Source organism: Xyrauchen texanus, chromosome 19, assembly GCF_025860055.1.
Source record: "Xyrauchen texanus isolate HMW12.3.18 chromosome 19, RBS_HiC_50CHRs, whole genome shotgun sequence".
NCBI lineage: Eukaryota > Metazoa > Chordata > Actinopteri > Cypriniformes > Catostomidae > Xyrauchen > Xyrauchen texanus.
In genome coordinates, this window is record NC_068294.1 from 15,312,377 (window position 1) to 15,329,614 (window position 17,238).

A 17,238-nucleotide genomic window follows, 5' to 3' on the forward strand; every position below is an offset into this window, starting at 1 on the left:
CACATTTTGGATATCTCCCTAATCAAACACAACTGATTGTGAACTGTATCTTTCTGCAGGAGAGAGAGAGCAGTAAGGCTCGACACCTGGGTTATCATTATCTCTAACACCTGTTTCTTGTTGTAGTGATGGCAGAGGGAGACATAAAAAGACACAAGGTGTCAGAGTGGCAGAGAGAGATCAGTGTACAGACTGTACAAGAAGTATTTACTCTTTTGTGTGTATGACTACTTGGCCACTGAGTGCCCTTTTTGGCCAGTGGGTGGCCCGCCTGTTACCGCTAATCTCCGGAAAAGCACAACTACCGGCACAGCAACTTCCTGCCACCAGCCTCCTCCAATACAAAGACCCAAAGAGAGCCATCATGCATGGTTGGCTGTAGTCATGAACAGAGTCACCAGCATTTCAGGTCCCTGAAGTTCAGGAAACACGGCTGCCTGTTTGCTTTTGCACAACTGCTCCGGGATGCCTGCTGGAAATATTTTTGCTGGATGAGGGAGCCCGCAGCACCATGGAGATCGTCAGCCTGGTGACACTGGATCAATTAATCTCCCAGCTTCCTCAGGGGATGGCAGAGTGGGTACAGTGCTACCGCCCTGCGTCACTGGAGGAGGCTGTCCAGCTGGCCGAGGACTATATGGTGGCGTTTCCGGAAGGCAGCGATCCAGAGACTTTCTCTCTCTCTCTCTCTCTCCCCTGCATCTTAACCATGCCCCTCCCCTTTCCACCCCGTTCAGGCTCCCTTGAGGAACCCCACAAAAACCCCTCCCCCTCTTTATGTCTGTGTCTCCCACTTCTCCTGTATCTCTCCACTCTCCTCCCCAGGTTGACCGGACCACCCCCACGAGTGTGGTAGGGAAGCCTGGGCCAGTCTGTTGGGGCTGCGGTGAAGCCAGGCACTTCCAGGATCAGTACTCTGCAATGGAGGTGGCGACACTGGTCTGGATCCCTGATGCTCCACAGGCCACCCTTGATTGGGCAGGGGTGTATGGTATACCGTTGAGTCTAAAAGAGGATACCTACCAAGCTTTGGTGGATTCAGGCTGTTCTCAAACCTCCATTCACCAACGCTTGGTGCAAGACGGGGCATTGGGCATAGATAAACGGGTGAGTGTCCAGTGTGTGCACAGGGATATTCACATGTATCCGGTGGTTACCATTGAGATACAATTCAGGGGAAAAATTTATAAAGTAAGGCTGAGGTTAATTCCCGCCTCACCCATCCACTGATTTTGGGAATTAATTTGCCTGATTTTTAGAATCTATTAAGAGAAATATGTACGGATGGATCTCTGTGTGATGTGCGATGCTATGGCTAGAGAGGCGATGCCAGGGCCGTCTATGTCTGCTCCGTGACAGAGAGAGAGTTCCCGTCCTTAGGGGGTTCCCTGAAGATGAATTCCCTCAAGAGCAGTCATGTCATGAATCTCTCAAACACGCATTTGACCAAGTGAGAGTAAGTGATGGTCAACAGTTTCGTCCTGATCACATACCCATTGTTATGCTTGAGTAACGAGGCTGACGAAGAGATGCGGATCCAAACACAGTTTGAACTTTATTTAGTCAAGAAACACAAAGTAACAACCCACGATGGGGAAAAGAAACATAAACTAGTTAAGGAAACCACGGTAGACACAAACAGGGAACTCGGGAGGGAAAGATACACCGGGTTAACATCAAACAATGATAGACAAGGACTGAACCAAAAACAGGGTATAAATACATAAACAAGGGAAAAAGGGACCAATGAACAAACAGAACTCAAACAAGATAACAAGGTGATTAACAGAAGTAAAAGGCAAACTAATGAGGACAGGTGAAAACAATGAACAGAGGAAACACGAACGCTAACAAAGAGACTATGGAGTTACATAAGGGACTAAAGTGAAAACTAAAAAATGCCAAAAGTGACAACAATGGTAAACAAAAGGGCAACAGTGAAACAAGACAGGGTATTCATAACAGAGCCCCCCCTCAAAGGATCGGCTTCCAGACGATCCTAGAAGACAAAGACAAAAGACAAAAAATCCACAGAGAACAAAATGATGGCACCGGGGGCAGACAGGCAGACCAGGGGGGGCACAAGAACAAGGAGGCAGTCCAAGGGGCACCGAGGGCAGGCAGGAAGTCCGGGGGGGCCACGAGGGGAAATGAGACAGTCCACGGAGGCACAAAGGGAGATGAGACAGTCCACGGGGGGCACAAAGGGAGATGAGACAGTCCACGGGGGCACAAGGGACAATTAGGCAGTCCATGGGGGCACAAAGGGACAGGTTTCAATGGTCTGGGAGCTGGCCACCGGGCAAGGGTAGGTGCAGGAGGCCTGGGAGCTGGCCACAGGGCAAGGATAGGTTTGGGGGACCTGGGAGGAGGCCACTGGACAGGGACTGGGTCAGGAGGCCTGGGGGGAGGCCTCAGGACGGGAACAGGGTCAGGAGGCCTGGGTGGAGGCCACCGGACAGGGACTGGGTCAGGGGGCCTGGGAAGAAGCCACGGGACTGGGACTGGGTCAGGAGGTCTGGGAAGAGGCCACAGGACAGAGGCTGGCAGAGCCGTGTGAGGTGGAGCCAAGGAGGACTTCAGAGGCGGAGCCGTAGAAGACTTGGGAGGCGGTGCCAAAGGAGGCTTAGGCAGGGCCGTGGCAGACTCAGGCGGTAAGGCCTTGGGCAGGTCAGGAGGCGGAACAGTGTTGGGCGGAGCCAAGGGAGGCGATGGTGTAGAAGGCTCAGAAGGCGGAGCCACTGGAGGTGGAGCCGAAGGTGGCGAGGGCGAAGAAGGCTCTGAAGACAGAGCCAATGGAGGCTTCGGAGGCGGAGCCGGGAGAGGCTCGGGGGGCTCCGGAGGTGGAATTGAAGGAGGTTCAGGAGGTGGAGCTGAAAGAGGCTCAAGAGGCGGAGCCGAGGTAGGCGGCACCGTGGGAGGCTTTAGGAGCGGAGACCAGGAAGATTCTGGAGGCTCTGGGGGCAGAGACGTAGGAGGCTCTGAGGGTGAAGCCGTCGTAGGCTTGAGTGGCTCGAGAGGCGGTGCCGGAGGAGGCTCGGGAGGCGGAGCCATAGGAGGCTCGGGAGGCTCTGAGGGCGGAGCCGTCGAAGGCTTGAGGTGCTCGAGCGGCGGAGCCGTAGGAGGCTTGGGAGGCTCGGAGGGCGGTGCCGTCGAAGTCTTGAGTGGCTCGAGAGGGGGAGCCGTGGGAGGCTCGGGAGGCGGAGTCACAGGAGGCTCGGGAGGCTCTGAGGGCGGAGCCGCAGGAGGCTTGAGTGGCTCGAGAGGCGGAGCCGTAGGAGGCTCAAGAGGCTCTGGGGGCGGAGCCGTCAAAGGCTTGAGTGGATCGAGAGGCGGAGCAATAGGAGGCTCTGGAGGCGGAGCCGTAGGAGGCTCTGGAGGTGGAGCCACAGGAGGCCCCGTAGGCGGAGCTGCAGGAGGCTCGAGAGGCTCTGGGGGCGGGGCCGTAGGAGGCTCAAGAGGCTCTGGGGGCGGAGCCGTAGGAGACTTTGGGGGCGGAGTCCTGGAAGGCTCGAGAGGCGGAGCCCTGGGAGGCTCGAGAGGCTTGAGGGGCGGAGCCCTGGCAGGCTCGAGAGGCTTGAGGGGCGGAGCCCTGGAAGACTCAAGAGATTTGAGGGGCGGAGCCCTGGAAGGCTCGAGGGTCTTGGGAGGCGGAGCCCTAGAAGGCTCGAGAGGCTTGAGAGGTGGAGCTCTGGGAGGTTCGAGAGGCTTGAGAGGCGGAGCCCTGGGAGGCTCGAGAGGCTCGAGAGGCGGAGCTCTGGGAAGCTCGGAGGGCGGAGCTCTGGAAAGCTCGGGAGGCTTGAGAGACGGAGCCCTGGAAGACTCGAGAGACTTGAGAGGCGGAGCCCTGGGAGGCTCGAGAGGCTTGAGGGGCGGAGCCCTAGGAGGCTCGAGAGGCTCGAGAGGCGGAGCTCTGGGAAGCTCGGAGGGCGGAGCTCTGGAAAGCTCGGGAGGCTTGAGAGACGGAGCCCTGGGAGGCTCGAGAGGCTTGAGGGGCGGAGCCCTAGGAGGCTTGAGAGGCTTGAGAGGTGGAGCTCTGGGAAGCTCGGAGGGCGGAGCTCTGGAAAGCGGAGCTCTGGAAAGCTCGGGAGGAGGAGCTCTGGAAAGCTCCGGAGGCGAAGCTCTGGAAAGCTCCGGAAACTCGGAAGGCGGAGCTCTGGAAAGCTCGGGAAACTCGGAAGGCGGAGCTCTGGAAAGCTCGGGAAACTCGGAAGGCGGAGCTCTGGAAAGCTCGGGAGGAGCCCTAGAAGGCTCGAGAGACTTGGGAGGCAGAGCCCTGGAAGACTCGGGAGGAGGAGCCCTGGAAGGCTCGAGAGGTGCTGGTTCTAGGATGGGCACGACCACTGGCGCTGGCTCTTGGACGGACCTGGCTACTGGCACTGGCTCTTGAACGGTCATGGCTACTGGCACTGGCTCTTGGACGGTCACGGCCACTGGCGCTGGCTCTTGGACGGTCACGGCTACTGGCACTGGCTCTTGGACGGTCATGGCTACGGGCACTGGCTCTTGGACGGTCACGGCCACTGGCGCTGGCTCTTGGACGGTCACGGCTACTGGCGCTGGCTCTTGGACGGTCGAGGCTTCAGGCGCTGGCTCTTGGACGGTCGAGGCTACAGGCGCTGGCTCAGGGACGGTCGAGGCTACAGGCGCTGGCTCAGGGACGGTCGAGGCTACAGGCGCTGGCTCAGGGACGGTCGAGGCTACAGGCGCTGGCTCATTGACGTTTGAGGCTAACGGCACTGGCTCATTGACGTTTGAGGCTAACGGCACTGGCTCACTGACGTCTGAGGCTACAGGCACTGGCTCGGGGACGGTCGAGGGCTCAGGCTCGCTCACAGTGACATGCGTGGGCTTTAGCTCGCTCACCGTGACAAGCGTGGGCTCTGGCTCGCAGACCGGGGCTGGCGCGGGCCGGGAGGCGGAAGCCCGTCTTCTCTCCCTCCTCCGGGCAGACGCAGTGGGCCGCGCTGGCTCATGGAAGGCGACTGGCGTGGGGACGGGCTCGCTGACAGGTGGGGCTGGCGCGACAGGAAGCGCCAAGGACGACTGGGGAGTCACCACAGTGGGAGGAGAGGTGGAATCCTCCTCGGCGAAGACCACGGTGTAGGGTGAGCCGCAGACCAGTAAGGTCGCCTCCAGGAAGTCGTGGAGAGTCCAACCAAGCGTTGCCGGCGGCAAACGCTCCCTGAGCGTAACCGTGTAAAGTGTCCCTGAAGAAGACCACCAGGGCTGAGTCCGGGAAGTCTGTGAATTTCGCCAGCGCGAGGAAGTCGCTGATGTGGTCTTCAACAGGGCGGCCCTCTTGTTTGAGGTTGAGCAACCGGCAGTTGGCCCGTATAACTGCTGGATCCATAGTTGGTCTATCGTTCTGTTATGCTTGAGTAACGAGGCTGACGAAGAGATGCGGATCCAAACGCAGTTTGAACTTTATTTAGTCAAGAAACACAAAGTAACAACCCACGATGGGGAAAAGAAACATAAACTAGTTAAGGAAACCACGGTAGACACAAACAGGGAACTCGGGAGGGAAAGATACACCGGGTTAACATCAAACAACGATAGACAAGGACTGAACCAAAAACAGGGTATAAATACATAAACAAGGGAAAAGGGGACCAATGAACAAACAGAACTCAAACAAGATAACAAGGTGATTAACAGAAGTAAAAGGCAAACTAATGAGGACAGGTGAAAACAATGAACAGAGGAAACACGAACGCTAACAAAGAGACTATGGAGTTACATAAGGGACTAAAGTGAAAACTAAAAAATGCCAAAAGTGACAACAATGGTAAACAAAAGGGCAACAGTGAAACAAGACAGGGTATTCATAACACCCATATATTTAAGTTATCAAAGATAGGTTGTATCGAGTGACGCAGGACACTCCAGCAAAAGAAAATACAACCTGTCAACTGGTTGGTTTGAGCCAGGAGACAGTGAAGCAGGTTTTAAGGTCAGTACTTTTATTTGAGGTTCTCTGTACATACGACGGTAACCGCCGTTAAAATGAAACATTAACACAAATGTAGCACACTCGGGCTGTCGTGCTTTCTGGACACTCTCTCTCTCTCGACCCTTGACGTTCCTTAAATGTCTCTCTCCGTATCACTATAACAAGACACAGGTGTTAGAGATAATTACAAACCAGGTGACAAGCCTTACCGCTCTCTCTCTCTCCCATAGACAGACACACGACCCAATTGTTAGTACTGAAGAGCCGTCGGGAAACCCTCTTCCAGGTGGCTCACCATAATACAATAGCTGGCATCTAGGTCCCGAAAAAGCATTCAAACGAATAATGGCTAATTTTTTGGTTTTTCAGTTGGTAAATTCACCAACCACCCCAAAAGCACCACTGTGCCCTCTACTGCTAATCAAGGTATCTTTGAAAGAATTGGCATGATCTCGTCGGGCCATTTAAGACGACCGTACGTGGCCATCGCTTTGTGTTAGTTCTGGTGGACAATGCAACGCGATATCCGGAAGCAGTGCCCCTGCGCAACATCTCAGCATGTAGTGTTGTGGAGGCACTCTTCAGAATTATCTCCCGAGTGGGGATTCCAAAATAAATCCTCACTGATCAAGGCACTACATTTATGTCACGAACACTACGTGAACTGTATGATTTATTGGGTATTAAATTGATAAAACTGTGTTTACCACCCACAAACGGATGGGCTGGTGGAACAATTTAATAAAACCTTAAAATATGATTTGTAAGTTTGTTCACAAGGATGCTTGAAATTGGGATAAGTGGCTCGACCCCCTGTTATTTGCAGTGCGAGAGGTCCCACAAGCCTCCACTGGGTTTTCCCCATTTGAGTTGCTGTATGGGCATCGGCCACATGGCGTGCTCAACATCATACAGGAAGCTTGGGTGGAGGGACCTTCAAACAGTAAGAATGAAATACAACACATTCTTGATCTTAGAGCAAAACTCTACACTTTGGGTCTGTTAACGCATGAGAATTTGGTCCAAGGTCAGGAACGTAAAAGTCGCCTGTTTGACAGGGGCACTGGACTATGGGAATTTGCACTGGCAGATAAAGTGCTTGTATTGCTGCTTACCTCTATGGAATGTTTTTTTTAATCATTCAATTAATCCGTTTTTATTAATTAATATGTATGCAATGATCTAAAAAATTACAATGTGTAATCAATGTATTATGAGAAGCTGCATTATCAATGTTATTCAGTATGTTACATATTTAATCATTCTTTTATTAATTTAATCCTCTGATTATTTAGATACAGTTTGAAAGTGCAGAAAACAGCTTAGCTTGCAGTCTCTCTCTGTGGAAGGCCTTTGTGTCAAGGGAAAATGAATTTATGTAATGCAGAAAGTGGGAGACCTTGGAGATGATATGCCTGTCTCAAGCAAATGAGTAAGGAGGTTTAGATAAGGAACACCACCTGTAGCAGCTTTTCTAGAAAGATTTACAGTCTCTTTCTATCAAACTTTGTAGGGTCCAAAGTGATGTGGGCATGTGGATATCGATATGAGTAGGACTGGTGCCAAGATAATAATGCCAAGATTACCAAAACAGGCAAATGATACATGTGCGCTACTAAGTGCTAGCATTAAGATGAAACAGCAACTTGGGGCCAAAGGTGACCTGCTGGAAAGGAGATGGCAAATATGAACTAGGGAGGCATAAGACGATATCATTGGATGAAGAGGTGATCCCTCAAAGAGTTAAGGGGAGCAGAAACTGTCTAAAAATGCATGATTCAGCAGAGAGAGACTGTACCTGTGTTTGCATGACAAGAAGCATTTACTCGTTTGTGTGTATGTGAATACTTGGCCACTTAGTTCCCTTTTAGTTTAAGTTTGGTGAACGACGCTGAAGAGTAATAAAAATGCTCACGTTGACAGTTTGCTGCCTCCTGACTCCTTCACTGTCCAGATAACAAACCTGCTACAGTCAGATAAGGGAGATAAACAAAATGTGCAGTGTTGGGTGGCCTCTTGGAAAAGGGTTGGGAACCACTGATTTATAGTATATAGGTTATTATGAACTCATACAACCTTTCAATGGTGCACACAAGAGGTTAGGCTGGATTTTAACGCTTTTCTTTTCCATACAAGAAGTGAATTTGTAAGTGAATTCGTAAGGGATGGACGCGGTAGAGCTTTAAAAATGACAACAACAAAAAAACGCACCGTGAAAGTATCATAAAATTCATCCACACAACTTGTGGCCTATATTGCGCACAATAATCCAAGTATTTTAGACTGAAATGTAAAGTTGTTATTCACTAATAATCTTCTCTGCCATTGTAGCTTTTAAAGGGACAGTTCACCCAAAAATGAAAATTCACTCATCATTTAGTCAACCTTATTCCATCCAAGATGTGTATGACTTTCTTCTGCTGAACACAAACAAATATTTTTGCATTGAGAAATTAACCAAATGTAACTCCTTTTCCACTGTAAATCTTGACATCAGCAGTCACCTTGGCAATCATGATTTAGAGATGGATTACACTTCCTATAGCGCCATCTAGAACTTTGAGCATGCGTCAAGGCACTAGAAAGTGCGATGTGCTTTTTGGAACTTAAATATTTCAAATGCATTGTATGGAGCTACAGAGCTGAGATATTTTTCTAAAAATCTTTATTTGTGTTCTGCAGAAGAAAGAAAGCAATTCACATCTGGGATGGCATGAGGGTGAGTGATGAGAGAATTTTGGGGTGAACTGTTCCTTTAAATTTGCATATACAATGACAAAGGCCATTGCTGTATCACATAACTGATTGTAAAGTTTGAAGATGGACTTTTAATCGTATGGACTATTTTTATTATACTTTTTTGGGGTGCTTTTTGTAGCACAAAATAGTTTTTCTAATAATTTAGATAATCTTATAATTTTCACCTTTGTTCCACAGGAAAAAAAGTAATTTGGGTTTGGAATGACTTGAGTGTGAGTAAATGATGACAGAATTTTCTTTTTTGGCAGAACATTTACTTTAAGAGAGTGTAAGTGATAGGGTGGGAAGTAAATGTATTCATAAATATCTAATACTAAGATAAGAAGGACAACTGGGTTTAAATATACATGATTTAAGTCATGTAAAATCAATGACCTAATTGATTTTAGGTCATAATTATTGACCGAGTCATAATAGCAAATCATGCATAAATAAAACCTACCAATCTGAGTGATATTTATTTCCTCAACTTCCTCGTCAGACTCTAGCTCTAATTGGAGAAAATGTTGATGAGTCACACTTGGAGTGACATCCATTGAATGAGTCTGACGTTTAAGATCCACCTGTAGACTCATATTCATCTCCAGCAGTTCGTCTACCCTCTGTCTCTCCACATCACGCTCCTAAATGCATATAAATATACCCATTTCAAATACACCCATTTTTAATTTTAGAAGAGCACAACTGCAATAGTTGATTCAATGTTGCTGTGTCGCATTTTTTATAGCGCCGTAGAGCAACAGTGTTTAAAGTTTCCAAGGAAATCAACCTACAAATGGTTTACTTATAATTATCTCTGCATATTAAGCTGAGGTAGGAGAAAATATTTTAACATCATAAAGTTACACACTTTACCTTTTTTTTTTTAAATCTAGCTCTACAGCCATAAATTGTAGCATGCCAATAAAACCTGAAGAGAGTTTATAAAGTCATTCATACACCCTCCATATCCATGAGTTTCTGTCTGAGAAGAAGATTTTCTTTCTCTAGTTCACGCAGAGCAGTGCAGCGTGCACGAGTGTCGGCCAGCTGCTCCTCAAGTAGAGATTTGTTCTCTTGCAGTGAGGCGCAATACTGCTGCTGCTCCTGTAGGGGGTCAGAAAACACTATAGTTTAACAAACTAAAAAAGATTTACTCAAGTTTTTAACTTTTGTTCTACGACACTGATCATTTACCAGAATTCATGTCATAAGTAACTAAACATAAGGGCTGTCAATTTAACACATTTAAAGGTTATGCCACATGACTGCAGGGCATGTCAATTCTGTTGTCATTTACTCAACGTTGTGTTGTCTTAAACCCGTATAACTTCAATGAAAGCCTCACAATTACTTTCATTGTATTTAAATTAGACCGAATAAAATGTAATGCTGACTGAGGCTGTCATTCACTTACATTCTGCCTTTTCATAATTAAAATTTTTTGGGTGAACTTTCCTTTAATTATAAAACAATATGATACAAATAATTAAAGAGTAACATTCATTTACTCATGACATTTCCAAATGAAAGCGCTCCATGTAATTATTCCTAATTATATAGCATAAGTTGTTTTGTTTCCGCCTGGTTTATAGCTATGTGTCTACCTTCAACTGTGTGTGGTACAGCTCCATGCTGCGGAGTCGATGTGTGCAGTTTTTCAGCTCCGCCTGCAATTTCTCCACTCTGCCTGCACGCTCTCGCAGACAGTCCAACTCATCCTTTAGACCATGACTCACACGTGCTTCCACCTGCAATGCTTGGTTCTGACTCAGCAAACACACACAGCACATAAAATGGTATGTTAGCGATATGGGAATCTGTCCCCACCCAACAATACATTTATTAATGATGTATTATTGCATGCTCACTTCCTTCTGTAGTTTCTTCATCTCTTCCTCCATAGTTTGCACTTCTTGCTTATAGTCCAATAGTTGATCACCTTTGTCCTCCCTGTAAATTATTTTGATGTGTAATTATCTTTATAGGTTTAAGGGTTTTTGCTACTAGCGCCACCAAGCAGAATTTAAAAAATAACAAGATAAAGTTTGTCAAGACAAACTTTGATGTTGGCTTGACAAAGCCTGGCCTGAAAGTTTAAAAAGTTTTGAATACTTGAGGTTTTAAGGTTTAATGGACCTTACAGACAAAAAGATAGTCAGACAGACAGATTAAAGACCCTGTGTGTTTGTTTACATTAAGAAAATTGACAGTTGGAGTTTGAATTAACAAGCATTCCACTGGCCTCTTTAAACATTCCATTAATGCAAGTCCATGGGATTTGGGGGATTTTTTTATCACCTTGTTCAGGAAAACCAAAAGTCCAATCAGTTAGAAAATATAGACGTACTAAGTCAAAACTGTCTGGAGGTCTGTGCCAAGTTTGGTGAATGTAGCTTGAAAGCTCTAAGAGTTACTGTTGATTATTTTGGTCTATGTAAAGGGATTTTGTAAATACCCTAAAACAATTAATAGAATAACATGTTGGCTTTACAAAAAGGTTTCTGAAACACTCTCCACGTCCTCGATTGGTCAGTCAAACTGAATTTCCCACCCCAATCAGACACCATTGGTTGAGCCAGTGTTGCTTTGTCAGGCTGGTCTAGATGCCAAATGTTCAAACTAAATGTTTAGATACCGCTACAGAGTCACAGAGATGGCCTTCGTTGGACAAATGGAAACAGAGAGTATCATGGTAACTATGAGAGTACGCCTCTCAAATTGTGAAAAGGGAATCTCTGAGGCAAACTTTAGAAGAGTTATAACAATGTAGAGAGACGAGAAAATAGATTTTGCAGCTATACTTTTACATTTACTTAATAATAATTTATTTTACATTATACACTAGTGGCCAAAATTTTGGAATAATGTACAGATTTTGCTCTTATGGAAAGACAGTTACTTTTATTCACCAAAGTGGCATTCAATTGATCATAATGTATAGTCAGGACATTAATAACATTATATTTTATGATTACAATTTGAAAAAAATGTAACTACTTCAAAGAGTTCTCATCTAAAAATCCTCCACCTGCATCAATGACAGATTTGCAGATTTTTGGCATTCCAGCTGTCAGTTTGTCCAGATACTCAGGTGACATTTCACCCCACACTTCCTGTAGCACTTGCCATAGATGTGGCTGTTTTGTTCTTTGATATATTGTCCTCCTAGAACTGTTATGAAACAGAGTGTATCCAATCTCACCTGTTTACTGTATGTCATCAAATGTATTAAAACTAGCAAAGTGCGCAGAGCTCACCAGTCACACGTCTGATCCTCACATGGCGACACATGGTTAGTTAATGAGTTTGATGTTTTTTCCAATTACAATAATACGTACAGTGCAAAATTATTAATAAGTTATCAAAATGTAACACTTCTGATTTGTCTGCAAATTTCAAAGCACTTGTTCAGTTTTCATAATGCTTACATGCATTGTAAAGTAGAGCTTCTAAACTTTAAAACGATACCTATTTTGTGTTGGTCAAGACTGTAGTTATTAATACTTTTATATTTTTTCTGTTCATGTGCAGGCCTGCCGGCAGGCTTTGAACTTAAGGGGTTCGTATTATTAATAACAATAATAATGGGGACCTGAGCATAATGGAAATGTATTGATTTCCACATTGTACAGATAAAGCGTCACACATGCAGTAATGCAGCCAATAAACTCACAGTTCCTGTTTTAGTCGACGAAGTTTAGCTTTGCTGTCTGCCAGCTGCACAGACAGTCCCTCTGGAGGTTCAAACCCGCTTGACATGGTTATGTGGGATGTAGATGATTCCCGTTCCTGGTAAAGCTCTGCTATCCTCTAAACATCAGACAGAGCTAATGAATGCCTTCTGTTATCATGTAATTCATTCACATCTACTTTAACTGAAACATGAATTCATAGATATAGCCAGATATAAGTTTATCTCTCACCTCCAAGTGTTTGTCATGTTGAGCATGCAGACTCTGGATCTGTTTGGCCATGGAGCAGAAGAGACTCTGCAACTCTGCCCCATTCAGTCCACACATGTCCCCAAACTCCAGGGGAAGCACTGCACTCGGGTCCTGGGTCACCTGGAGCATGATGAATCACTGAGTTAGTGGCATAAATTAGAATAAAATGCTCTTTAGTGTGAGATGATGTTCAGGACTTAAAAACCCTGTGAAATGACTAGTCAGATGCCAAAGATCTTTTCTTAGTTGACATATTTACTACACTGTTAAAAAGTGGTAACCTGCCATTGTTACCTAAAGGATCTATTTCTACTTGATTTAACCCTTAAACATTACTTATGCTGGTGTAACCTGCATAAGTAATGTGTCAGGTACATTTTGTCAGATTAAATAAAAAATGTAATTGAATAAAACCAGTTAATTTAGATGTTACCGCATGAAACAATTTTTTTTTGGTTACATAACAAAATGTTTTTTTTACAATGTTTTCAAACAGGATGTTAAGACAAGACATATCAAAGAGCTTGTCCCTTTTTTAATAGCCAATAACAGCCTTTGGTTTAAATCACAACATATACAGTATTTGGCCTCATAGACATGTACTAAAAGCCTTAAAACTAATATTTGATTGGGTAGAATTGTACACTTCAAAATGAAACATTATCAACAGTCCTGGCACTTACCTCCTGTATGCAAAGGGCAATCTCTGACTGTGTGTCAATGTTCAAGCACTGAATCTGCTGAATGAAAGTTCCCTTCCTTTCACACTGGTGACAAGAGAAATGAATCTTGTTTTTCAAGATTGCACTCTAATTCATTGTACAGGGTAATATCTGTGGAAAATGCTGAAGATAGTGGATATGTGTCTCAACAATGTGTTTACAATGGTTACCTGCACAGCACAGCCCAGCAATAACAGTAGCAGTCTCCTCAGCTCTCCAACAGCACCCTCTGTTCACATGAGGGAAACCAACACAGTATATATACTTTTCATTTATTGTTTAGATATTTCTTGTTTGTTTGTTTGTTTGTTTGTTTTTTAATGAATTGTTGATAAATATTTGGAGAATAAAAATGTTCCTGTTTTGAAATTATATGAGAGATGACAGCATCACACCTGTCAGGGGATCTCGACCTAAAACAGCAACATTTGGAAGAGGCATCAGCAGCAGCTGCTGTAGATTCTCCTGAAAGAAAAAAAACACATGAAAGGAATGTCATCCTAGCCAATACAAGTACGAGGCTTTTAGTAAAAAAAAATACACATAACACAAATTGAAAATGTGAAGACAAAAGTGTGCTAGTTCCTTATTTTTGTAGTAAAAAAAAAGTGCTTACTAATCTGCACGACTTCATGCAGTTATGAACCTGTTATTACAGCAGCTTCAGTAGTAATTTAGCAATATAGTAATTTAAACGACCTTTTGTTTCAAAAGTAACTGTGATGATTCCATGGTACAGTGATGTATCAGAAGGTCATACCATGGTACTTTGATATCATAGTACTAAATGATTACCATATTAATTTACTATGGTATTTACATGGTACTCCATTGTACTTTAAAAAATACCAAGCTATTACTACCATGGTACCATATACTTATCCAAAACATATGGTAAAACAATGTAAATATTGTAAGTGTATATGGAAGTTAGCTAACACTCACCAGTGGTCACCTCACTTCCTTCCTCATTAAATGTCCTCACAATCTTGTTCAAAATACTTGTTAACAGTGTAGTTGTTAATCTGCTAGTTTTTTCAAAGATAAACCAACTGCTGTACAACTGGAAAGCACACTTAATTTTGTCTTATTAAAAGAGTTCATTTCCAAAAATTCATATCAATACAACAATAGCAAACTCATATAGAGTATATATATATATATATTTTTTTTTATTATTATTTTTTTTGCTGCAATTTTCTAATTGTATGCTTTTCGTTTGCTGTCGTTTGTTCGATAGGAAGATTTTTTCTATTCTAATTAAACCTAATTAAATATTCCTTGCTTATTACAAAATAATGTATGAATCAACAAGAGACTTATCACTGTACTCTCATTTTGTGTCAATAAAAAATAGGCGTAACAAGAAATTACTGAATATTTAAATGCTCTGTTTTAAATTTAAAAATGTCCATAAATTAGTAAACACAAAAAGGCTGTTATTTCTGTGTGCTTTGTGTTAAAATAACAGTGAGAAAAATATGTCCACAGCAGGACATTTAAAACAAGAAGTGAAACCCCAAAGAGAAAAAAAAAACTTGCAGCTACAGGGCAGTACATCCTGTTTAATGCATTAGTTACCTGTCCATTCATCCACTGTAATATTTACGTCTTATAGCTATACATCTGAAACAATGATGTATTATACTGTTTTATGGACTAGACCAATTCACCTCTATTGTAATTGCCTTACTGTATTTTAATTTTTATTTTTTTTTAATAAGTGAGGGACAAGTCAAAATAAATGTCTGTGGTAATCAACATTATGTCACAAATGCTGTCTGATGCTTACTCAAATGCTGATATCGCAGCACTGTAGTTCCATACAATGCAAGTGAATGGTGATCAGAACTTTGAAGCTCCAAAAGGAGATAAAGGCAGCTTAAAGGTAATCAAAAAGACTCTAGTGGAGTATCTTCTAACAAGCTGATGAGTTGAATCAGGTGTGTTAGATTAAGGAGACGTAACAAAATGTGCACTGTTGGTATGCCTGCAGGAACAGGGTTGGGAAACACAAGATTTAATTACTGAAGTCAAATGGATTACTTTTATGCTGCCTTTAAGTGCTTTTTGGAGCTTCAAAGTTTAGGTCACATCCACTTGCATTGTATGGAACTACAGTGCTGAGATATATTTCTAAACTCTTAATTTGTGTTCTGCCAAAGAAAGAAAGTCATACACATTTAGGATGGCATGAGGGTGAGTAAATGATGAGAGAATTTTCAATTTTGGGTGAATGGTTCCTTTAAAATATCAAGTTGTCATGACTTTATAACAATTGTCTATTTAGATTGAGCCTGTCTAAGAAAGTTGTATCAAATTAGGAGTTCTGTACAAACTGTTCCAATATTTTGGGCATCATCTCATGTTTTCTATCAGAAACTATTTATTTTATTGAGAGCAATGTGCTTGTTGTCTTACATTGCTAACATCGCATGATTACTTATCCCATGAACACTCATGAGACAAGAAAAAACTTAAAATGCTATCATAATAGAAAAACTGCATCAAGATGCATAAAAAAATACAATGATCAGGCAATTCTTTTGTAAAAAAAAAAATGTGCATTGTTTATGTGATCTAAGAATCATTTTAACAAAGCATACTGATATGACTGATGGTGTAATTCAGTACCTGATAGTATGATCTCAGGTGTCGATTGAGGATGGAAAAATTCTGGACTCTGAGAATCTTGTCGTCACCCACATTGTGGTACATCTGCTCTACTTTTGGATTGGGATCACTATTAAAAAAACATACAAACAAAGAGCAAATACTGGCATTAGCTGAGTCATTGTTGTAATATCCTAAATGAATTGTTAATTCATTTTAAACAACCACCATTATTAAAAACAACATTGATCTAAATATATTCATTCTGTCTTACATGATCCTCATGACTTCATTGAGGTAGACTCCATTGGTAAGCTTCAGGTACAGTCTTACTGCATTCTGGGAGTTAGAGTTTACCTCCATGTACTGCTGGGTAAATGATCCATTCTCTTCCTCCACAATACCCTCAAAGAGATGCACCTTAAAGAAAACAAAAACATCAAGAAGAAAAAACTGAGATGGAACCAAGCACAACTCTGTTGTAAACCTATTCTTTGGAGACATAGTTTAATTTCAACACTAAAATCTAAATAAATCATTAAGATTGTTTTTTATATTTATAAATGTTGACCAGTGTTTATTTGGTAAAGATCATATAAAAAATTAAGGAACATGAATTGATGATCAAACGGCATTTCTATATTTCTGAAGGGATTTGTAAAGCTTAAAAAACAATAAGGATGAACAAAGAGCTGATAATCTTGATTTCTTGAAATCAGATACACCTACCCAGGTAACAAGTGCACTTCCCATAAATTCTTCTAATATTTCCGTAAAGTTTTGGTCCATCTTCCTGATCACTTTAATTTGTTAGAACATTACTGATCGTTTAAATAACAGACTTTTATAAGTACATTCATTATGATAATAGTTCTCTGGACAATAGACTACATCTGTTTAACTGTTAGCATCTTTGCTTTCTGTGCCTGTCCCTTCATTCTGTCACAGTATTCACACTTCGAAACCACCCCGGAATCTAAAGTTGCCTTGCAGCAAGTTTGTTCCCCTTCAACGTCCTCGTGTCAGCATGACGCCTTTGACGCTCGTGCTTCCACATCGAACACAGCAACACAGCAACATTAGGGCTGCGTCTCAAACCCTTTTAAGCTGCCTACCTAGACTGCATTTTTGGCATTAGGCGCGTGCAGACCTTATTCACAGTAGCGTCATTTAAAAAATAGAAATGATAATAAATTTGATGGGAATGAAACAATGCTGTAAGCCGGGATGGACCGGTTGCGTGTAGTGGACTTTTAAAATG

General features: G+C 43.4%; 1 protein-coding gene across 1 annotated transcript in view; it reads right to left on the reverse strand.

Annotated features, from left to right (window-relative positions):
- Window positions 1-16,919, reverse strand: part of ccdc88b (coiled-coil domain containing 88B) — a 45,589-nt gene extending 28,670 nt beyond the window's left edge. Inside the window, exons 1-12 of the mRNA XM_052150038.1 lie at window positions 16,707-16,919; window positions 16,252-16,397; window positions 15,999-16,107; window positions 13,760-13,829; window positions 13,535-13,593; window positions 13,326-13,409; window positions 12,622-12,762; window positions 12,372-12,508; window positions 10,567-10,648; window positions 10,303-10,461; window positions 9,656-9,802; window positions 9,159-9,339 (exon numbers count right to left, since the gene is read on the reverse strand). Coding sequence (XP_052005998.1) covers window positions 9,159-9,339; window positions 9,656-9,802; window positions 10,303-10,461; window positions 10,567-10,648; window positions 12,372-12,508; window positions 12,622-12,762; window positions 13,326-13,409; window positions 13,535-13,593; window positions 13,760-13,829; window positions 15,999-16,107; window positions 16,252-16,397; window positions 16,707-16,766 — 1,375 coding nt within the window. The 5' untranslated portion in view covers window positions 16,767-16,919. The remainder of the gene's footprint in view (window positions 1-9,158; window positions 9,340-9,655; window positions 9,803-10,302; window positions 10,462-10,566; window positions 10,649-12,371; window positions 12,509-12,621; window positions 12,763-13,325; window positions 13,410-13,534; window positions 13,594-13,759; window positions 13,830-15,998; window positions 16,108-16,251; window positions 16,398-16,706) is intronic.
- Between the last annotated feature and the right edge of the window lie 319 nt (window positions 16,920-17,238).